Raw genomic sequence first — 21,379 nt, forward strand, 5'->3', positions numbered from 1 at the left:
CAGCCTGACGGCGGGGGCGGGGGGCGGCTGTCATTGGGCCTCTGCGGCGGGCGCCCTTGCCTCAGCTACCTGTTGCTACGGCCGCTGCAGAGCTGCTGCGGGGCCGCGCGGGAAGGCTCCTCTCGCGGTATCTCTGCTCCTTTCTTGGCCGTGGCAGTTGCAGCCGCTCGTGGGTAGACATGGACGCTCACGAAGACTACGTTTGGCCGCGGGCAACCTCGGAGCTCATACTCCTCCCGGTCACGGGTCTGGAGTGCGTGGGGGAGCGGCTTTTGGCGGGTGAGCTTGATTTTGTGGCGCGCGCTAGCGAAGAAACCGAACATTTGCCTGGGGAGGGGCTTTAAGAACAAAGGGATGCTCGGAGGAGGAGGAAGAGGGGGGCGGGGGGCAGGTGGCGGGCGGGAGCCTAGGAGATGGCAGAGCTCCGGAGCGGCTGTAGTAGCCTAGGAAACAAAGGCTCCTAAGGCCTTTCATAAACTAGCTGACGCGGAGAGGGGAGCTGGGCTGCAGAAAGGTGCGCGGGAGCGCGGTCGGCTGGGGCGGGGCAAGGGGAAGGAGAGACACCTGTGGCCGCATCGCTGAGTTGGGCGGGGGCCTGGCCTCACTAGAGGGCCGCAGCGGGGAGGTCGGCGACAAGCCCACCGTCCCCCATGTTGGTTTGGGTCCAGGACGCTTGTGGCCCGGTGGGGAAGCGGGGATGGAAGGAGCAGTAGGTGAGGCTCTTCCCTGGAAAATGAGGATGAAGAGCGTCTGATCGGGTCGCAGAGAGACCAGGGATGAGACCTTTTTACGTTGGCCAGTGCTTGGAGAGGCGTAGGCTGAGGCCTCTTCCAAGATAGTTGGGGTCCAGCAATCCTGATATACGACTCCCCGACTCCCCTCCGAGGAGGGTCGGCTGGGGACATAGACACCTGGGAGCTGAGGTGGCAGAGTCCTGGGGAGCACTGAGGCCTGATTGAAAGCCATTAGTGACCAATGATGGTGATCTGAGTTTTATCAACTGAAAAAAAGTGCACAACCTAAAAGAATTATGTTTTATCTGGTAGCCAAAACTAAGAACTTAAAGCCCAGAACACAGCTTCTTAGGTAACTCTGAAAGGCTGCTCTGAAGAGGCAAGGGGAAGAGGGGGGAGGAGGAAGCCAGAATATATAGAAGTGTTTGCAACAAAAGGTTTGCTAGTTGGAACAACAAAAGATTACTGTTACTCAAAGAAAACCAGACATCTCAAGTTAATGAATTTAGTGTTTTGTTGTTGTGGGTTTTTTGGGTTTTTTTTGGTCTTTTTCCCATTTTCTCTGGCTGCTCCCGCTGCATATAGAGGTTCCCAGGCTAGGGGTCAAATGGGACCTGTAGCTGCCGGCCTACGCCAGAGCCACAGCAACGCGAGATCCGAGCCACGTCTGCAACCTACACCACAGCTCACAGCAGCGCTGGATCCTTAACCCAACTGAGCAAGGCCAGGGATCTAACCTGCAACCTCATGGTTCCTGGTCGGATTCGTTAACCACTGAGCCATGATGGGAACTCCGAATTTAGTGTTTTTTTAATGTATGGGAAGATGCAGAGTCTGGGCTCATTGAAATCATACTTTAGATATGCACCTCAGCTCTGGGGCCAGGACCCAGTGTTTTTCCCATCCTGAGTCTCTTAAGGATGCACCAATGGGGGTGGCTTCAGCATTCTCTGCAGGGCTCGCAGTCGGGGTAACTGTGCTGTGGTGGCCTGATGGCTGCAGTATCCTTTGTTTACTGATATGGCCTGCAGTTTTTCTTTCTTGGCAGCCTTGTGACGTATGGATTTCCCGGGTCAGGGATCAGATCAGAGCCCAGCTGCAGCAATCCCAGATTCTTTAATTTGCCTTGCTGCCCCGGGCACCACCAATTCCATTGTACCACAGTGGGAACTCTGGGCAGGCAATATTTTTCATTCACAGTTCGATAAGGGTCTTGAGGCAGGAAATGGCTGTCAAACCTTGAATGCACTGCTGCCAGTCCTAAGAGGGATGGCTATGTGTGGGTGGGGATGGATGGAGGGATGGCCCAGTTTTGATCTGGTGTGGGGGCTCTGGGAGCCCAGGGTTCCTACCATGAACTAAACTCATAAGGCTCCTGAAGGAGAGGATAGCTAGGCAGAAACCTGAAGAACCACACGACGAGTAAACTAGGAGAAAGGGTGAGTTCCTGGCAGAGGGTGAGCGTGCCAAAGGCCTCGAGACTGAGAGAATCTGTCCCTTTGTGGGGAACGGGGAATGCTTGTGAGCCTTCAGCAGGGGTGGAGGTCTAGAAGAGACTGAGCAGAGGCCAGAACATTTTAGGCCTAGACCTGACTTTATCTCTAATGGAATAAAACCCATTGGTGAAGCCCCACTGAAAGGTTTTAAGCAGGGGAATGGCTTGGGAAATGTAGGTTAGAAAGATTTCAAAGTGAATTCCCCTGCTCCTGTGACTTCAAAAGTGACTTTATATTGACATTTCTCAGATCCCACCCGTGTGTACCTATAATCTGAATTCCCAGCCCTGTTTGTTTGCGAGTGTCAGGCTCAAGTGCAACAGGTACCTACAAATTGAAGTATTCCTTCTGGGCATTCCAGCACGCAGGTGCCAGCCATTCAGGTGCCCAAGACCAAGAATCTACCTCACTCCCCAAGCCAGTCTCATTTTTTGGCACTTCATACAAGTGGCATCTTTTGGTTTGCCTTTTCTGCCATCATTCGAGGCCATGCAACTCTGTCTCCCTGATCCTCTTAGTAGCATTCTCTCTAGCCCATCCTTGAGCCCTTCATTTCTTCTAGCCATACTGCCCAAAGCTCTTGCTCACCTCAGGACCATCAAAGTTGCTATTTCCTCTGCCAAGAAAGTTCTCCTCCCTTCTGCCTGCTCTTCCTCTGGCCAACTGCTGCTGATCCTTAATTCCTCACTCTAAATGTTAGGTAGTCAAGTTGGCTTCCCCTGAACTCACCCAGTCTGCTTAGATTAGACCAGGGTTTCTCAGTCTAGGTATTACTGATGTTGGATCAGATCATTTTTTGTGTGAGGGACTGTCTGTACATTGTAGGAGGTTTAGCAGTATCCCTAGCCTCCATGCCTAGATGCCCAGCAGCACACACATCTCAGTTTGGACAACCAAAAGTATTTTCAGACATTACCAGATGTCTTCTGGGGTGAAAATTGCCTCCATGTTGGAAACCACTGAAGTAGACTTTCCCATTTCATTTTCTTAATGTGCTCTATATAGTTCTTTCCTGAAACTTACCAAGGTTATAATGATGTCATTCACTTGTGTGGTATCGTTTAATGTCTGCCTAATCCACAGCAGCAGGGTCTTGTTCACTGCTTCAGCATATAGTTCATTATCTGGTTTGTCATCAATGCTCATGTATTGAATATTGAGATTGAGATTGGAGGCTGGGAATAGCATGGGGGATTGATATTGTCATTTCAGGTTAAGAGGTGTTGTCCTGGACCAAAGTCAACTATAGTGGGTTGGATTGCAAAGTCTTTGGTGTTTTTTTGTTTGTTTCATTTTATTTTTAGGGCTGCACTTGCAGCATATGGAGGTTCCCAGGCTAGGGGTCAAATCAGAGCTACAGCTGCCGGCCTACCCCACAGCCACAGCAACTCGGCATCTGAGCCACATCTTCGTTCTACAGTACAGCTCACTGCAGTGCTGGATCCTTAACCCACTGAGTGAGGCCAGGGATCGAAGCCACATCCTCATGGATTCTAGTTGGGTTCGTTAACCACTGAGCCAGGAAGGGAACTCTGGATTGCAAATTCTTTAGAAAATGAAATCTACAGATCTTTAGAAAATGAAGTCTACAGATCTGCAGAACTTGGATACAGATGTGGCAAGTTAAGAGGAATGGGCGTTCTAGTTGAGGGGGGCAAGGTGGGCAGAGGATGGTAATGGTTATTGGGATGAGCAGCATGGAGCAAACTAGATGAGTCAGCAGCATGGGACGTGCCTGCAGGGCAGCCAAGAGGCAGTTGGGGGTCACAGCTGAGGGTCTGCTGTCAAAGCTTGAGCTGCCCTCTCCCCATTTTAAAAATAAATTTATTTTTTTTATTATGTCTCTCTCTATTGATAGTGAACATGCTCACATCTTCTGAGATACAGAGAAGCTCCTGGAAATCAGGAGTCTTTCTGCTGTGGCCTCAAAGTGGAAAGCTTGACTTGTGGGACTATCTCTTCCCTGGAGGAGGAAGGGAGTGGAAAGAATGTCTGTAGAGGTAAACGAGGCCAAGGATTTGGGGGACAAAACTGAGAGGATTCCTGTCTGAAGCATGGGAAGTTAAATGGGATGAGGAGACTAAGTTTGAGGAATTCATGTTTGAACTGAATGTCATGGGTGACTGATGAGGGGATCAGAAAGTCAGGACTGGGAGTTCCCTGGTGGCTCAGTGGCTCTGGTTCCATCCCTGACCTGGACACTTCCACATACTTAGGCAAGGCCAAAAGGAAAAAAATTAAGTCAGGGCTGAAAGTACAGCTGAAGCTGAGAACAGGATTTTCCAAGGTTCAAGTCTGCAGTTTGAGCATACTTGCAGTAACCTAATAGGTTCATAAGCTACATACTGAGAATTTTCCCTACTCCCTGTTTCTTCATGGCTCATCATAGTTAGGGGAGGGGTTCTGATGTGGCTTTTTGCCTTTGTCTAGGTGAGGGGCCAGATGTCCTCGTGTACACCTTGGATTTTGGTGGACATCTGCGGATGATGAAACGAGTGCAGAACCTGCTTGGCCATTATCTTATCCATGGGTTCCGGGTGCGACCAGAACCCAACGGAGACCTTGACTCGGAGGCCATGGTGGCAGTGTTTGGGAGCAAGGGACTCCGAATTGTGAAAATTAGCTGGGGACAGGGCCGCTTCCGGGAGCTCTGGCGCTCTGGCTTGTGGAACTTGTCTGACTGGATCTGGGATGCACGTTGGCTCGAGGGGAACATGGCCTTGGCCCTGGGCCACAACTCAGTAGTGCTATACGACCCTGTGGTAGGGTGCATCCTGCAGGACGTGCCCTGCACAGACAGGTGCACCCTCTCCTCAGCCTGTCTGATTGGAGACACCTGGAAGGAGCTGACCATAGTGGCGGGTGCCGTTTCCAACCAGCTCCTGGTCTGGTACCCAGCAGCCGCTCTGAGAGACAATAAGCCTGTAGCCCCCGACCGACGGGTCAGTGGGCATGTGGGTGTCATCTTCAGCATGTCATACCTGGAAAGCAAGGGCTTGTTGGCCACGGCTTCAGAAGACCGAAGTGTTTGCATCTGGAAGGTGGGTGACCTGCGGGTGCCTGGGGGTCGAGTGCAGAATATTGGGCACTGTTTTGGGCATAGTGCCCGTGTTTGGCAGGTCAAGCTCCTGGAGAATTACCTTATCAGCGCAGGGGAAGACTGTGTCTGCTTGGTATGGAGCCATGAAGGCGAAATCCTCCAGGCCTTTCGGGGCCACCAGGGCCGTGGGATCCGGGCCATAGCTGCCCATGAGAGGCAGGCCTGGGTGATCACTGGGGGTGATGATTCAGGCATTCGGCTCTGGCACCTGGTAGGGCGTGGGCACCCGGGTTCGGGGGTCTCAGCTCTTTGCTTCAAGTCCCGTAGCAGGCCAGGTGCCCTCAAGGCTGTGACACTGGCTGGCTCGTGGCGAGTACTGGCAGTGACTGATACAGGGGCCCTGTACCTCTATGACCTCGAGGTCAAGTGCTGGGAACACCTGCTGGAGGACAAGCGCTTCCAGTCCTACTGCCTCCTGGAGGCAGCTCCTGGTCCTGAGGGCTTTGGACTGTGTGCTATGGCCAACGGGGAGGGTCGTGTCAAGGTTGTCCCCATCAACACTCCAACTGCATCTGTGGATCTGACCCTATTCCAAGGGAAGGTGCACAGCCTGAGCTGGGCTCTCCGTGGCTATGAGGAGCTCCTGTTGCTAGCATCAGGCCCTGGTGGTGTAGTGGCTTGCCTAGAGATCTCTGCTGCGCCTTCTGGCAAGGCCATCTTTGTCAAGGAACGTTGCCGGTACCTGCTACCTCCGAGCAAGCAGAGATGGCACACATGCAGTGCGTTCCTACCCCCAGGCGACTTCCTGGTGTGTGGTGATCGTCGTGGCTCTGTGTTGCTGTTCCCCTCCCGACCAGATCTGCTCAAGGATCTCGGGATTGGAGGCAAGGCTGGAGTTGGTGCTGGAGCACTTGGAGCAGGTGGCAACAATGAGGGTGGTGAGAACGCCTTGGCTGAGTGGGGCCCTGTGTCCACCCTCCCTTCTCTGCATGGGAAGCAGGGTGTGACCTCAGTCACCTGCCATGGTGGCTACGTGTACACAACAGGGCGTGATGGTGCCTACTACCAGCTCTTTGTGCGAGGTGGCCAACTCCAGCCTGTCCTAAGGCAGAAGTCGTGTCGAGGCATGAACTGGGTGGCTGGGCTCCGTATGGTGACTGATGGGAGCATGGTCATCCTGGGTTTCCACGCCAATGAGTTTGTGGTGTGGAGCCCCCGGTCTCATGAGAAGCTGCATATCATCAACTGTGGTGGAGGGCATCGCTCCTGGGCCTTCTCTGATACTGAGTCTGCTATGGCCTTCGCCTACCTCAAGGATGGGGATGTCATGCTGTACCGAGCTTTGGGTGGCTGCACCCGGCCACATGTGATTCTCCGGGAGAGCCTGCATGGCCGTGAGATCACTTGTGTAAAGCGTGTGGGTACCATCACCCTGGGGCCTGAATTCGGGGTGCCCAGCTTCATTCAGCCTGATTACCTGGAGCCTGGAAGTGAGGGGCCTGGCCTAATTGACATCGTGATCACGTGCAGTGAAGACACTACCGTCTGTGTCCTGGCACTCCCCACAGCCACAGGCTCAGCCCATGCGCTTACAGCTGTTTGTAACCACATCTCCTCGGTACGTGCAGTGGCTGTCTGGGGCACTGGCACCCCAGGTGGCCCACAGGATCCTCAGCCTGGCCTGACTGCCCATGTGGTGTCTGCGGGGGGCCGGGCTGAGATGCACTGCTTCACCCTCATGGTCACCCCAGACCCCAGCACCCCAAGTCACCTTGCCTGTCATGTCATGCACCTTTCATCCCACCGGCTGGATGAGTATTGGGACCGGCAGCGAAATCGGCACCGGATGATCAAGGTGGATCCAGAGACAAGGTGACGTGCACTGCAGGACAGGAGCATGGGGGTGGGGCATGTGGGGCATGCCCTGTGTGACTGACTGCTCCTAGGCTCCACCTGACTGCTGTGTGTTGTCTCTGCAGGTACATGTCTCTAGCTGTATGTGAGCTTGACCGGCCTGGCCTTGGCCCCCTTGTGGCTGCAGCCTGTAGTGATGGGGCAGTGAGGTGAGAGCATGGGATCCAGGGGACTGGGAAACAAAGGATATATAGGTGCCCAGAATGGGGTCTTAGTTGTCTCTCCCCCTCCGTCCCAGGCTCTTTCTCTTGCAGGATTCTGGACAACGGCTGCAGCTCCTGGCTGAAACCTTCCACCACAAGCGCTGTGTCCTCAAGGTCCACTCTTTCACACATGAGGCACCCAATCAGCGGCGGTAAGAAGGGCTGCATGTGGTCCTGGGTGGGTTGGGTGGATCTCACTGCTTTCCATCCCTGTCACTGACCCAGCCTCCCTTCCCGGCTGCCAGGAGGCTGTTCCTATGCAGTGCAGCCACCGACGGCAGCTTGGCCTTCTGGGATCTCACCACCGTGCTAGACCATGGCTCCACTACCCTGGAGCCTCCAGCGGAACCTGGGCTTCCCTACCGTGAGTACTGGAGTGCAGCTGTGGCTGTCCCTGCTCCTTCCACTCACCTTTGTGGCAGGCTGGATCCTGACAACTATCTTCTTCCTCCAGGGCTGGGCACCCCCTGCCTGACTCTCCAGGCTCACAGCTGTGGTGTCAACAGCTTACACACCTTGCCCACACCAGCGGGCCATCTCGTGGCCAGTGGCAGTGAGGATGGCTCCCTCCATGTCTTTGTGCTTGCCGTGGAGGTACCAGAGCTGGAAGAGGCTGTGGGGGGTGCTGAGCAGCTGCCTCAGCTGCAAGTGCTGGAGGAATACTCTGTCCCCTGTGCACATGCTGCCCACGTGACAGGCCTCAAGATCTTAAGCCCAAGCCTCATGGTCTCAGCCTCCATTGACCAGCGGTTGACCTTCTGGCGTCTGGGGCATGGTGAACCCACCTTTATGAACAGTACAGTGTACCATGTACCAGATGTGGCCGACATGGACTGTTGGCCTGTGAGCCCCGAGTTTGGCCATCGCTGTGCTCTTGGGGGTCAGGGTCTTGAGGTTTACAACTGGTATGACTGAGATGTCCCGCGGTGGCCGGCGTGCTGGGCATGGGGCCTGCTCACAGACAGAGTGGAGCATGACCAATTGTCTGTGCCCATGCCCAGTGTGCCTAGAGGGGAGGAGGTGGCAGCCGCGGGTTCCAGACCTCAGAGCAGGAGCTGAAGGTGAGTAGAATGCTGTCAGGGCAGAGTAAGAAATGTGCCCCACTCCACACAATAGGATAAAACTTCATAACAGAAGCAATTTATTTTGGCTCCAGGTAGCTTAACAAAATCTGTGGGTGTGTTGTGTTTTTGCCTTTTTTTTTTATACTTGTTTTTTTCAGTTCATTTTGTGGACATTCCCAGACACTGGGGCCTCTGTGGCCTTAGATGTGGCTCAGTGGAGGGAGACCCAGCATGGCCAGCCCAGTGTGGAGCACATCACTCACAGCCTGCAGAAGCTGTAGACGGGCAAACATTTGACCAAACAGGTGTGGTCGAGGCTCCTGGAGGAAAGAAAGGGCCTGCTGGTCTCATCCTTTGCTTCCCCTGCAACCCCCCCACATACCCTGCTTTGCTGTGCACTTACCCCTAGGATGTGTACCCGGTTATAGTATGAACTGAAATCCATGCTGAGCTGTACCAGGAACTTGCAAACCTAAAGACAGAGACCAAGTCACTGGCCTGTCTTTGTGCCTCTAACCAGAATAAACAGAATGTGTGGTCTGTCCTTGTCTTCTCTGCCTCACCATCTCTGTGCGCGCAGTGATGTGGAGCCCTGGGGCTGTGCAAGCCAGCATTCCTGTGTGGCTCAGCAGGTCTGGGAAGGGGAGGATGCTGTTGAAGAGCAGCAACCACTCACCCTGTGGGGGAGAAGGGTGCTGGGAGGGAAAGGCCGAGCTTCCTGCCTTGTGCTGACCACCCAGCAGGGGTACTCACCTCGTCATGCAACAGGGAGAAGTCCAGACTGCTCACAGGTGGGAAAGTGGGGTACAGACCTTTTTCCACGCTGCACCTGTAACCCTCAAAGAGTGTGGCAAGACGTGCGCAGTTGTACATGACAAAGGTGCCACTTTTGGTGCCCTTTGTGGAAATGCTGTTGTCAGCCAGGGCCAGGAGAAGCTGAGGAATGAAGGCACAGCTACAGCGGGATAACTGCACACCCTGTCCAGCCAGCCCTGGAGGGCACCTAGGCTCACCTGATTCTGTGGGGCTGTGCTGAGCATCTCAAACTTAATGGCTGCCACAGAGAGAACCCTGAAGATTTCTGTCCAGGCTGGGTCTGAGGAAGTATGAGATCAGTCAGTCAGGCTCTAGAGGCAGGGAACAAGGGGTAGGGATGCAGGTGACCTGCCCCTACCCACAGCACAGCAAGAGGCTCCCAAACACACCTTGTGTTAGGTCCTTGCCATACTTCAGTGCTGAGGCCTTGCACACCTGCATATGCCGGAGCCTGCATTTTTGAAAAGGGTGAGCAGAGGGCCAGTGGGCAGAGTCCTCCCACCTCAACTACCTTGGCTTGCTGGCCTTCCAGCCTCACTCACTTGTAGTACTCGGGAGCAGTCAGGGTGCCTGGCGCACCAGCTACTTTTACTGGGCCGCAGACCAGGTGCTTCTGTCAGAAAGATAGCAGAGGCTCAGCCACTTGGCAGTAAGATACTCTACAGCAAAAGACCCTGCAATGAACCTAAATATGTAGTTTTCTGAATGACCCCAGCTTTGTGCCTCAGAGCCACTGTCTCAAATTCAGCCCCTCAAGACACAATCCAGCCTCTTCAACCTATCTTCATCAATATTCTCTGGGGTAGGCCTCCAGACTGCACCTTCTCCCAGCATCTGCTGCACACAACCACTCACCAAGTCTGTCATCTCCCCCAAGTCAATCAAGTGTCACCTTCTGGAACCATCAGCTAACAGGACCCTTTCTAGGACCTTCTAAGGTTGGTGTGGGGAGCTCCACCATAACTGACCCACCTGTCTGAGAGGAGCCTGGTCATCCAACTTCCACCAAAGCAGGTCCAACTTTTGTTGCTGAAACTCCTCCTCACAACTCACCACGTGTACAACCACACAACCATCTGCACCAGTGTCTGAGACTGCAGCCTAGAGGAAAGGACAGTCACTGCTTGGGACACAGGACACTTAGTTTGCCAGAGATTCACAGGGTGGGCATTCAGTCACTAACCAGGCCTAGAGAGCTGTGCTCCGGCCAATGCTGCACAGCCTCCTGCAGCTCAGCCAGCAGAGAAAGCAGCTCCTCCGTCACTGCAAAGAACACACAGCCCTGAGTTTGGCGGGAAATGCGCGGCCCACCAGCTTACTGGCCCTGCTAGACTCTGGGTCCTACCTAGGCAGCTGTCCAGGTTGGGGTCATAGCCAGCTCTGCGGCCCCGTTCGTCCACCAGCTCCTTCAGGCACACTTGGCCCAGGGCGCCTGGGGGTAGGGCTCCCGAATCATGGGCAGGGGTGAGCTCTGCAAGCGCACGGCTCCTCAGGGCTTCGGTCACAGTCCTGGCTCTCCCCGAGGCCGCGGGCCATTCCACCCGCAGCTGCTGCAAGAAGGTCAGCATGTGCGGGTCCCGCACGGCGGGCACTAGGCGCGCACTCACCCTGCGAAGCGAAGTAGCAGTCTCAGCCCAAGCGCCAGGCTCACCTCGCCGGGATTTCCCATCCGCAGCAGTCCGCCCCCGTTCACCTGTGAGCGTGAAGAGCTCGCGCCAGGTGGTCGGCCACGAGCACGGCACGCAGCTGGCTCAGGCGGAGGGCGCAGGGGCGGCCGCGCAGCGCGGGGCAGTGCAGGACAACGCGAGGTTCCAGAGCTGCATGCACGGCAGGAGCCGCATAGGTGGCCACGGCGCCGAGGACGCGCTCGAAAACTGCAGACCGCTGCAGCTGGAGTGCCAGCCCCGCGGGGGTCGGCGCGCAGCGCAGCACCGGGGCCACGCCGGGACCCTGCAGGCCGGCAATGGCGTGAATGACCTGCTCGGGCACCTGTGGGAGACCAGCCGGTGAGCCGGCCGCGGCGCTCCGGCTACCCCAAACTCGCCCTTCGGGAAGACCATGCCTACCTGGCCCTCCTCGAAGCGCGCCTGTAGCGCGCGCCGCGGCGCCAAGAAGTCTCGGGCACGCAGATGGCGGGCTCGCGTCTCCTTGTACCACACTGGGCCGCCAGGTCCCAGGGCTGCGTTGAGGGCTGCCAAAGTCTCCTCAACCCCAAGACGCCCCATCGACATGGCGACCGGAAGGAACAAGCAGAACCGGAAGTATTGGGGTCGAACTTCCGGAAGAGGCAACTGGTTGGGGCGGGGATTTGGCTGGGGTCCTGGAGAGGGCAGGTGCGCCTGAGGAAAATTCTGGCGACCGCTTTGGTCCTATGGCCCCAGCATTGGCACTCGCACTCGCACCGCGTGGCCGGCCCCTGGGTCCGAAATCTCTCGTCCGCTCCGGGCCTACAGTTCTCTAGCTGTCGCTTGACTTAGCAACCAAGAATCCACGCGACCCAGTGGGGGCTCAGATAGAGATCTCTGTCTTCATCTAAGTCTTGTATTTATGTATTTGTGATAACGTTTTATTTCCCCCATTTGCACATGATCAAAATGCAGAAGTTCCAAGTGAACTGTCACTGAAATAGGGCAGCTAACATTATGACCTACTGGGAAAAAAATCCTCATTTTTAAGAGAATTTATGTTCTGCAACTTAAGGTTATTTGCAAGCATTCCTTTTGAGATGTGAGTTGTCTTTATTCCCAGTAAATCCCAGTCCGCTAGAACTGCTGGTTTTCTCCCCTTGAATTTTGAGGAATTAGAACCACCATGATGGCTTCCAGAACTGCCAGCTTTTCAAGTTTCTCCTTTAACCTAGTATACTTTAACAGGGATCCTCCCACTTCCTGGTTAAGGCAACCAGCCTTTGTGGCTCAACTAAACAATGTGACCGTAAGAAGTCCCAGCTTAAGAACAGCTCTTGTCCCTCTACCAGTGATAAACCTCTTTCCTCTGTCCCAGGAAGGCTCCAGAATGTCTCCATTTCTAGTAACTTAAACCCCCTTTTCTCTCTCCTTTTTTTAGCTGCAACCTTGTCATGTGGAAATTCCCAGGCCAGGGACTGAACCCCAACCACAGCAATGATGACACCAAATCCTTAATCACTGGGGCACCAGGGAAATCCCCCTCTTTCTCTCTTTTTTTTTTTTTTTTACTAGGGATTGAACTTGATGCAGCAGAACATCCATAATCTCTGCCCTGGAGCAGTGAGAGTGCCCAGAACTCAGAAGAGAAAGGATTCTAGGAGCAGGAAAAGCTTGGCAAGATCCCTTTCTGGGCCAGGGTTGCAAGGCCCTGCAGGGAGGCTCCGAAAGAGCACTGGGCGGACACGACATTCCCGATGGCTACTTGGGTGCCCACTCAACGGGAGTGATCGTGTCATTCCAAAGCACTTTCCATGCCGCAGGTGCACAACCTAGGGTCAGCTGCTAATAGGGTTGGGGGCCAGAGGCTGAGTTGGAGTCTTCAGCTACTCTTGGTGCATGAGGACACTTAGGGTGGCTTTACCCCAGGAAGTGAAGGGCTATCTTTAGTCAGCTGTGGGCTGGGGTGGCCCTGGGGGACTCACCACCATTGCAGACCACCATTGCAGCCCAATCAGAAGTCCCTGTGTCCTCCCTCCCTTGCCAGTGCTACCTTGGGATCCAAGAGATGGCCACAGCCTGGGCTCCCCGACGTCTACGCCTGTCATATCCAGCCTGAGGGCGCACCTGAGAGAGGGACAGAAATCAGAGTGGCCCGATAAAGTATGTCTGGGGATCAGGGGCTAGCCCACCGAATCTGGGCCAGAACGCTGCTCAGGCAAGAGAGCAGGGAACGAAATCCAAGTGCAGCTGGAATGCTCTGGAGACAACAGCTGCTTTTGGGATTCCGTTGCCCGCTGTCCAGCCGTGGGGAGTGGGAGGTTGAGAGGGGTAATCTCTTGCCTTGGAGCCAGATCAAACTTCCTACATTCCCAGTCCCAGGAGAGGGAGCCAAGAGAAGATGGTGAAATCAAGTGCGGTAGGAACGAGCCGCTCGCTCACCTGGGCCCCAAAACAATAGGTGTGGTGGGGACCCCCCCCCCGGACTGGGTCCCAATCTGGATTAGATCCGCGGGGTAGGATTAATCCTGTTGGTCCCATGCAGTCAGGGCCACTACACTGGCGGTGGCGGGGCGGGCTTCGGGATCAGCCAAGAGGGAAGCGCGCCCGTGGGGCCTCGGAAAGGAAGTAAACCCTCCCCTGGGACACCCCCGCACCCGGGGCCCTTTGTCTGGTGACGCTGCCAGTGTCGGGAGTGCAAGAAGCCCAATGAGCCCTCAAGGCAGCGACGGGACCCCCGGAGATCTACTGAGAACGTCCTCGGTTGTTCGAAACCCCCCCGCCAGCCTGGCCCCGCGGGCGGCAGACGCAGCAATGTTTCCCCGGAGGCCACCACACAGTAGGCGCGCCGAGATGTCGGAACCTGCGCGGGCGCCAGCGACTCTGGCACCAGTAGGCCTTCTGATTCGGCTCAAGACGCGGGGGAGGGATTCTCTGGACGCAGAGCGAGGTGAACAAGAATAGGGCGAAACTCCGGCCGCTGTATAGTTCAATGTCTAGTCCGTTTCGGCCCGGTCCGCCCCAGGAGCAGCAACGACCGGCCTGACGTCGCGTCCTCTTCCGCTTGTTCTAGCCGCAGAGTTGGAGCCATTTTAAGGCGAAACCACTCAGCCACGCCCCCTCGCCCTCCAGAGAAGCCAATCCAAGCGCAACGACGCCTGGTGTGAAACGCCGCGGCGTTGCCAACGGTCGCGCGGATGAACGGTTGGGAGGGGCTGAACTCGGAGGGCGAGAGGGGAAAACCTGAGCTGCCCGCACCGCCCTCGGAATCCGACTCCGCGAAGCCGGGATTAGAAATTTGGAGGCTGGCACCACGCCCTGGCCAGGTGTGCGGGACTCGAACAGGTGCTAGGCCGCCCCTCCCCGGGTCCCAAGAGCCCGGCTTAATGGCTAAGAGCCGGGGGCCCAGCCGCGGCTGGGGCTCAGACTGTGCTGAGGCCTGTCACGCCACCAGGTGTCCGGCTCCCCCCGAACGGCCTGCGGGGGCCTGGGGCGGGGCGGACGGCAGCTGCAGACACTGGAGCCGCACCGGGAGACCCGCCCTGCTGGGACCTAAGCCCCTGGTCGGCTCCCTCCCGTTTCCCGCCCGGGGTCGGCAGAGCTGCGCGGTGCCCTCCGCGACGCTGGGGGCGCTGTCGCTGCTCCGGGCTGGGTGACGCCACGACTCCGCTGACCCTGCGCCGGTCTCCCTGTGCGCTGATCCGCCATGGCAGCGGTGTTCGTGCTTCGGAGCTGGTATCGAGCGCGACACATCCTTCGCTGGCCGCTCGCGCAGCTGTCCTGGTGAGGCCGGACCCACCGTCCCTGACCACCTGCCCCCCACAGCCAGCGACTCCCAGCCCCTTAGACCCCGACCATACCCCTCCGCAGGGCCCCAGGGCGTGGGCATCGGCTCACGCCGACGGATGATGAGTTGTATCAGCGGACGCGAATATCTCTGCTGCAGCGCGAGTCCCCGCAGGCGATGTACATCGACAGCTACAGCAGCCGCGGCTTTGTGGTCAATGGAAATCGCGTGCTTGGGCCCTGCGCGCTGCTTCCGCACTCGGTGGTGCAGTGGAACGTGAGCCCTTCCCTGCAATAAGGAAACCCGAGGACCAGAGTCAGGCCTGCCTTCCTGTCTCCGTCCCTGGCAAACTTGGCATTTCTTTTGCCCCGCTTTGGAGCATGTAGAGGGTCGGTGGGGAAACCTCCATAGACTTGTAATTAACTTGTCTCCTTCCCACACAGGTAGGTTCCCACCGGGACATCACCGAAGGAAGCTTCTCTCTCTTTTGGATGCTGGAGCCCCGAATAGGTACTGGAGGAAGGGAAGCCTGAGGTGATGAGCCCCGGAAACCCACCCTCTCGATAGACCTCGTTGCAGCCTTGCTATGCTCATCTTTCCCTAGAGATTGTTGTGGTGGGCACTGGAGACCGGACTGAGCGGCTGCAGCCCCAGGTGCTGCGAGCCATGAGGCAGCGGGGCATCGCTGTGGAAGTGCAGGACACAGTATGTCTGGTACTCGGGAATGCTGAGGCGAGCCCAGGCCTGGCCTTGGCCCTAGCCCAGCTGATGCTGGCTTTCTCTTTGCAGCCCAATGCCTGTGCCACTTTCAACTTCCTGTGTCATGAAGGCCGGGTGACAGGAGCTGCTCTCATTCCCCCACCTGGAGGGGCTGCTCTCACATCTTTGGCCCAAGTCTCAAAAAAATGAACCACCAGGAACCTTGCCACCCTTTGCAGAGTGCAGGGGTTTCCAGTTTTTACTAGCTCCTCCCCTTTGGCACTGTAACAACTTGTCTTTCTAGCCAGCAAATTAATAATTTAATCCACTTCTCACAATTTTGTACTAGGTGTATTGCTGGACAGGAGCTGCTGGCTCTGTGGGTTCATGGAGGGGGTTGTGAAAAAATCAAGGGGATACTCAGAGGCGAGGAAGCTGTATAGGCATCTGTTATAAACTGTACATCTCTTTGCTCACATGCAGATTTGAGGGGACTTCAGTGCTTTCTCCACAAGGCCCTTTAGAGATTCAAGTTAGAGAACATGTATGTGGGGTCTTGACCTGATCCCCCTGTGGCCAAGCTTTGGGCTAGCAGGAGGCCCTGTGGATGCCAGTCTATATAGCCTCATGGCCTGTTCTGTGACCCTTTCTTAGCAGCTACAGTCAGAGTCACAGTTTGAGACCAAACTCTTGGGAGCCAGAACTGGTCTGAGCTGCCAGAGAAGGGACTTTCTGAATCTAGCACTACCGCCTACGTCCAGGTGCTCACAGCACCCTCATCTCAGGGCTTGAGGTTTTCCCTGGAAATGAGGGTACCGTGTTGGTGTGTATCTGTGATGGTGGCAGCTGCAGAGCACTACCTGCTTGTTGTTGACCTCAAAGATCAGGCATCACTTTTTTTCAAACTTTTATTGAAAAACCAAGGGGGTGTGCTGTATCCCTTTTCAGAAAAGACGCTTCTCATACCTGTTGGCAGAGGACCAGCTGTGAGGGTGAGGGCAGGAAGACCAAGGCATGGGAGACACCTCAACCCCAAGGACAGACAAATGGAAAGGGTTGGTCACTTACGAATGAAGGCTGTGGACGCCACCTTCAACCTGAGCTGAAGATGTTCTCTTTTCAAACTTGAGCTCCCCAGAATACATCATGGCTCTGAACAGGGGTGGTTGTCAGATGTGGGGAGCTGGCCCTGGTCCAGCCCCTCTAGTCAATGGCCCTGCTCCCTAAACTTACCGGACTTGGGTTAAACTCTTAGCACCAATGTCCTGGCAGGAGTGCTGGATGCCGGCAATCAAGTATGGAACAAATTTGTGGATGGATCCTTTGTCCTGCACAGCCCCAGACACCCCCTGGGCCACCTTGATTTTGTCAGCTTCACTGCAAGAAGAGGCAAGAAACACAGACAGGGTCAGAGCCTTGATGATACTGCCAATGTAGAGTTAGCATGCAGTAAATGGCTTGCCTGTCCCACCTGAAATATCGGTTCTGGCTGCTGAGATGCTTGTCCATGGCATCAAGAGAACCCATGCCACGATATTTCTTTAGTCGGATCCCATCAGAGAAGAAGTACTCGCCAGGGGCCTCAGTGGTAGCAGCCAAGAGGGAGCCCATCATAACTATGGACAGGAGGAGGGAGGGAGCCCATCATAATTGTGGATAGAAGGAGTGCTGTGGGAAGACCCTGACTGCATTAGGAAAGCAGTCCCACCAGGCTTCCTGGGTGTAAGCCTCACCTGTGGAGGCCCCAAGGGCCAAAGCTTTGGCAATATGGCCCACATTTTGAATTCCTCCGTCAGCGATGACAGGAACACCAAATCGCCGTGCATATTCTGACACCTTGTACACTGCTGTTGCTTGGGGACGCCCACATGCCAGCACTGTTGAGACATGGAGGAAGAAGTGTGGGGGGGGGGTTAGTTGGGTGCGGGGGGGACAAGCAAGCTCTGTGGCCACAATCGGCACCCAGGAGCTCTCGCTACACTTGCACCAGGACTGCAGCCTGGCTGAGGAAGTCTTGTCTGGGATGGCTACTGTCCCAGCTGCCGTGAACAGTACAAATAGCTGTGATGGAACTCCACTCACCCTTCGCGTGTGCGCGTGCATGTATGCATGGCCCAGGGCAGCCTCAGGCACATGCAGTCAGCAGCTGTGAAAGCCCCTCCCAATTGGCATCAGGTTGGGTAGGGGTCACGGTGCAGTTAGTACCCAGAGGCCCACCCTTTGCTCCCTGCATTGTGGGCAGCTCAGGCAAGATCAGGGGCAGTGATGGTGTGGAAGAAGAGTGGATCCCATAGCTGGTTCTTAACCTGTGACTACTGCAAGAGACACGGGCAGGGCAGGGCCTACCTGGAGGAGGTCCTGCCCTACAAGCATCCCAGGAAGAGATGGGAGCTGTGTTCTTGAGCAGTTCCCAAAACCATGGTCTGTCATTCAGTTTGCCCTGCCCACCCATCAGCACCACAAACCCCGGGAGCTACAGCTACAGTCAACCAAGCAGCCGGGCAGTGGGCAGCTGGGCTGGGCCAGTGGGCCGGGCCAGACTTACTATAGCAGCCCGTGACAGTAGAAGGGCATTTGGGGCTGTGGGACTTTATGTCTGGAGGGATCTTGGGAGCCGCTAAATAAAACAAACAGACCAGAGTTTAGAGAGGGTGCGGAGCAGGAGCTGGGAGGCCAGGCTAGGCAGGGGAGAAGTGGCAGGTGAAGAATGACAAGAGCTCATCTTGCTTCCAGCATGTTACTCATCCAAGGAGCCTGTTTGGCCCTGGGGCTGCCCCTATTGGAGGACTCAGTGTAGTTCCTGTAAGAGCACTTGGCTCCAGGGCATGTGGGGCTAAGGTCCTTGATAAAGCCAGGTCTCTGAGGGTCCTGCCAAAGCATCTTCTTACCTTCTTGAGTGATGCAGATGGAGCCACTGCCCATTCCCACCCTCAGGGCATCTACACCAGCATCAATGAGGTTCTTGGCCTGAGCAGCGGTGACCACTGAAGTAAGGAACAGTGAAAGGCTCAAATGAAGTTATAGGCGGGAATGTAGTTCCCCTTCTTGCCCCACATCCTTCAGTGCCCAATCCTTTCTCACCATTGCCTCCAATGACTTGGAGACTGGGATATTTCTCTTTGATGTACTTGATCATGTTGATCTGGAAGATGGAATTTCCCTGGGAAGAGTCCTGGGACAGGAAGGAAGGCTGAGTAATACTATGGTATGGCAGCTATTCCTACCGCCCCACCCTGCCTGTGCAGCAGCTCACCAAAACCACTACATCCACACCAGCCTGGGCTAGCAAGTCCAGCCGATACTTGTCATCCTCATGAGTGCCAATAGCTGCTCCACACAGCAGCTGCTTCTTGGCATCTTTGGAGGCCAGTGGGTAATCTCGATTTTTCTTCAGGTCTGTCCGGGCAATGATGGCCACCAGCTCATCATCTTCATTTACAATAGGTAACTTTCCTGGGGGCAGGACAGGACATGAATCAGTACCATGGTTTTTGGCTACAGAACCCCTTCTACCTCTAGGACTTACCCTTCTTGCTGCGCTGCAGAATTTCATTTGCTTCCTTCAATGTGATGCCTGCAGGTGCTACCACCAAGTCTTCCCTCTTTGTCATGATCTAGGAGAGAAGGGAGCAGTGAGGACCTCCCAAGAGACCCTGCCCTAACTCAGGGGTGAGGTTCCAAAGACACAGGTATATCCAGACCACCCTCCTTAAGTACACCCAACTGCCTGCAGCATCTAGTGGCAAGAGCAAATGCTGAATAGAAAGAGCACCAGATACATGGAGCAGCTTATTACATTGCAGAGAAAGCCACAATAAAGCAAGGACAACAGGCTAAAGCTGGTCCTTGAGCACTGCCTCCACTCTGGATGTGGCAAAAAGCAGGGGTATGCTGGCAAATATTTGGGCAGATTGAAAGCCTCTGGTATGCCATGGACTCAAGAACCCCATGAAAGGGTCAGAAACTTAGCTGGGCATTCATCTTTCCTGAACAGCAGTGGCCTTCAGTCATGCCATTCAAAGAAAAGGAACCTTGTCTTTAGCCAGGGCTGTTAGTGTTTGGCTCTGCTGTCAGTGACACCCACCTCTTCTAGAAACCTGTCATGCTCCTCCTCCTTGAGGAAATCAATGTCCCTTGAAGAGATGATGCCCATCAGGCGGCTCCCCATCCGGCCTGTGTCAGTGATGGGGATACCACAGAAGCCATGCTGGGCCTTGGCTTCAAAGACATCCCGCACTCGATCCTTAGGACTGAGGACCACCGGGTCTGTGATGAATCCCTGCTCATATTTCTGGAAGGGATGGTGAAAAGGGGCACTTTCACCAAGTTCTTGGTCTAAAGCCTGGGATCTGTGCCAACCCCCCTTTGGCAATGCCACAAGATGAAATCACACAAACACTTCAAACCCAGAACTAGGAGACATGGGTAGGCTGTAGGCACTGTCTACCTGGTCCTCTTCTGTTGCTTTAAGACACAGGGTCTCAGGCTCTTCTGAGGAACTGAACCCCCACAGTGGGAAAAAAGGATGCTAAATTAAAAGAATAAGTCCCCCACTCCCACCCCACTCCACCTCAGTGCAATTCCCAGGAGCTCTTGACCACGATCCTTGCCCTTCTGACCTTCACTTTTCGAACTTCATTGGCCTGAAATTCTGGTGTACAGTTGTGGTGAATGAAGCCAATACCACCCGTAAGCTGCAGCAGATGCCAAAAGAAAATAGGGAAACAGGGACAAAGAAGAGTGGCATCATTGTATGCCTTTGACAAGAGATGGGACCTCTGCTTCTACCCTCATATGTGACAATGCTCACCGCCATTGCTATGGCCATCCCAGCCTCTGTGACTGTGTCCATGGGTGAGGAAACCAGTGGGGTCTTCAGAGTGATCTTTTTAGTCAGAGCAGAGGTGAGGTCCTAAAGAAATAAGGCCAATATGCAAAAGCACCTCATATACTTCAGGTCAGTGCCACGTTCCCCACAAAACAAGTGCCCTTTATGACCTGCATGCCAGTAAGACTCTTCCCTTCCATAGAATCCACCCCCAAACCCAAACTGGTGAGGGAGCCAAAGGGGACAGCAGCAGCATCTTACCTAAACTTTACACCCATCCAACTCCTGTCCATACTCACCACTTGGTCTGCTGTGAAGTCGATATACCCAGGGAGAATGAGAAAGTCACTAAAGGGGAGGGGAAATGGGAGTAAGGGTCAGGATTACAGCAGCCTGAAACACCATCCCCATAGATCATCTCTTAAGGCATTTGCGCAGAGAGGACAATGAACTAGCCCGAGTATCACAGGCAAGGCAGAAAAGAAGGTAGAGATGGAGACAAGAGACCTCTTCTGCCACCTAGCTGTCATCGGCGCCCCTGGAACCCTGACAACTCCATGTGCCCGGAGATTGGAATTTCTAGCCTGAAATGCCAAGCACTACCAAGATGCCTCCTCCATCCCGCCCGCTTCAAACGGAACCTCAGAGATGTGTGGCTAATTTCCTGAACCTGTCTCCCACGCCTGAGTCCAAGTAGGCTCAAAGGAAGCCCCACCCGGCCTCCCAACCCAGCGCGCCGCCCCTCTCCTCGCCCAGGTGAGTCCGCTAAGCCCGCACTTGTACGTGAGGCCGTCCCCGCAGTTGAACAGCTGCTGAGCCGTGAGCCCGTCGTCCGGTACGTAGGACGTGCCCCCACTAATCAGGTAATCGGCCATGGCCAACGCGGGGGCTAAGCCGCGTGTCTCCGAGGACCGCGCCGCAGAGGCCTCTGCCTTCTGGGCCGCGCCAATATAAACCAGCCGAAATCGTCACTGCGCCCTGCGCGCCGCTGACGTCAGGACGCAGCACGCACGGGCGGAGCCCACACGCCTTTAGGGAGGAGCTGGCGGGAGGAAACGCAAGCGCAGAGCATGCTCTAGCTGCGTCGCCTGGTAGAGCTGTTCCCCTATCGCTACCCGCTCCCGCAAGACCTTGCCCCTTTAAATTAACAAGCAAGGCTTTGCTGCCACTGTC

General features: G+C 55.3%; 4 protein-coding genes across 15 annotated transcripts; 2 read left to right on the plus strand and 2 right to left on the minus strand.

Moving 5' to 3' along the window:
- The first annotated feature begins 39 nt into the window (after nucleotides 1-39).
- On the plus strand, nucleotides 40-8,995 carry WDR6 (WD repeat domain 6). Of its 3 annotated transcripts, XR_007134113.1 has the most exons (7): nucleotides 86-279; nucleotides 4,661-7,142; nucleotides 7,250-7,333; nucleotides 7,423-7,539; nucleotides 7,633-7,751; nucleotides 7,842-8,448; nucleotides 8,610-8,995. XR_007134113.1 is itself a non-coding variant. In XM_047773819.1 (6 exons), exons 1-6 carry the CDS (start codon nucleotides 180-182, stop codon nucleotides 8,300-8,302), a joined length of 3,363 nt encoding a protein of 1,120 aa, XP_047629775.1. In that variant the 5' UTR covers nucleotides 40-179; the 3' UTR covers nucleotides 8,303-8,995. The 3 variants fall into 3 exon arrangements, 2 of the variants coding, with proteins under 2 accessions (XP_047629775.1, XP_047629783.1); XM_047773819.1 differs by having other exon boundaries at nucleotides 40-279; nucleotides 7,842-8,995; XM_047773827.1 differs by lacking the exon at nucleotides 86-279 and adding an exon at nucleotides 4,093-4,230 and having other exon boundaries at nucleotides 7,842-8,995.
- On the minus strand, nucleotides 8,501-12,375 carry DALRD3 (DALR anticodon binding domain containing 3). 8 transcript variants are annotated; one of them, XM_047773911.1, is made up of 12 exons: nucleotides 11,334-12,370; nucleotides 10,961-11,256; nucleotides 10,613-10,875; nucleotides 10,451-10,530; nucleotides 10,240-10,368; nucleotides 9,810-9,880; nucleotides 9,657-9,718; nucleotides 9,465-9,547; nucleotides 9,205-9,387; nucleotides 9,015-9,128; nucleotides 8,855-8,923; nucleotides 8,501-8,771 (listed from the first exon to the last, which is right to left on the minus strand). In XM_047773911.1, the coding sequence occupies exons 1-12, from the start codon at nucleotides 11,496-11,498 to the stop codon at nucleotides 8,652-8,654; spliced, it is 1,635 nt and encodes a 544-aa protein (XP_047629867.1). In that variant the 5' UTR covers nucleotides 11,499-12,370; the 3' UTR covers nucleotides 8,501-8,651. The 8 variants fall into 8 exon arrangements, 7 of the variants coding, with proteins under 7 accessions (XP_047629867.1, XP_047629877.1, XP_047629857.1 ...); XM_047773921.1 differs by having other exon boundaries at nucleotides 8,501-8,923; nucleotides 10,961-11,217; nucleotides 11,334-12,374; XM_047773901.1 differs by having other exon boundaries at nucleotides 8,501-8,923; nucleotides 11,334-12,374.
- Nucleotides 12,376-13,549: 1,174 nt separating this feature from the next.
- On the plus strand, nucleotides 13,550-15,716 carry NDUFAF3 (NADH:ubiquinone oxidoreductase complex assembly factor 3). Of its 2 annotated transcripts, XM_047774020.1 has the most exons (5): nucleotides 13,558-14,675; nucleotides 14,763-14,955; nucleotides 15,123-15,189; nucleotides 15,284-15,384; nucleotides 15,469-15,716. In XM_047774020.1, the coding sequence occupies exons 1-5, from the start codon at nucleotides 14,599-14,601 to the stop codon at nucleotides 15,586-15,588; spliced, it is 558 nt and encodes a 185-aa protein (XP_047629976.1). In that variant the 5' UTR covers nucleotides 13,558-14,598; the 3' UTR covers nucleotides 15,589-15,716. The 2 variants fall into 2 exon arrangements, with proteins under 2 accessions (XP_047629966.1, XP_047629976.1); XM_047774010.1 differs by having other exon boundaries at nucleotides 13,550-14,675; nucleotides 15,284-15,716.
- A 555-nt stretch (nucleotides 15,717-16,271) lies between these two features.
- IMPDH2 (inosine monophosphate dehydrogenase 2) lies at nucleotides 16,272-21,173 on the minus strand. 2 transcript variants are annotated; one of them, XM_047773972.1, is made up of 15 exons: nucleotides 20,984-21,173; nucleotides 20,506-20,554; nucleotides 20,189-20,290; nucleotides 19,998-20,072; nucleotides 19,463-19,669; nucleotides 18,905-18,992; nucleotides 18,632-18,831; nucleotides 18,460-18,550; nucleotides 18,267-18,362; nucleotides 17,924-17,995; nucleotides 17,112-17,255; nucleotides 16,850-16,994; nucleotides 16,612-16,755; nucleotides 16,447-16,530; nucleotides 16,290-16,344 (listed from the first exon to the last, which is right to left on the minus strand). In XM_047773972.1, the coding sequence occupies exons 1-15, from the start codon at nucleotides 21,079-21,081 to the stop codon at nucleotides 16,323-16,325; spliced, it is 1,617 nt and encodes a 538-aa protein (XP_047629928.1). In that variant the 5' UTR covers nucleotides 21,082-21,173; the 3' UTR covers nucleotides 16,290-16,322. The 2 variants fall into 2 exon arrangements, with proteins under 2 accessions (XP_047629938.1, XP_047629928.1); XM_047773982.1 differs by lacking the exon at nucleotides 17,924-17,995 and having other exon boundaries at nucleotides 16,272-16,344; nucleotides 20,984-21,169.
- Nucleotides 21,174-21,379: the final 206 nt, after the last annotated feature.

This window comes from Phacochoerus africanus, chromosome 1 (genome assembly GCF_016906955.1).
Source record: "Phacochoerus africanus isolate WHEZ1 chromosome 1, ROS_Pafr_v1, whole genome shotgun sequence".
In the NCBI taxonomy this organism is placed as follows: domain Eukaryota; kingdom Metazoa; phylum Chordata; class Mammalia; order Artiodactyla; family Suidae; genus Phacochoerus; species Phacochoerus africanus.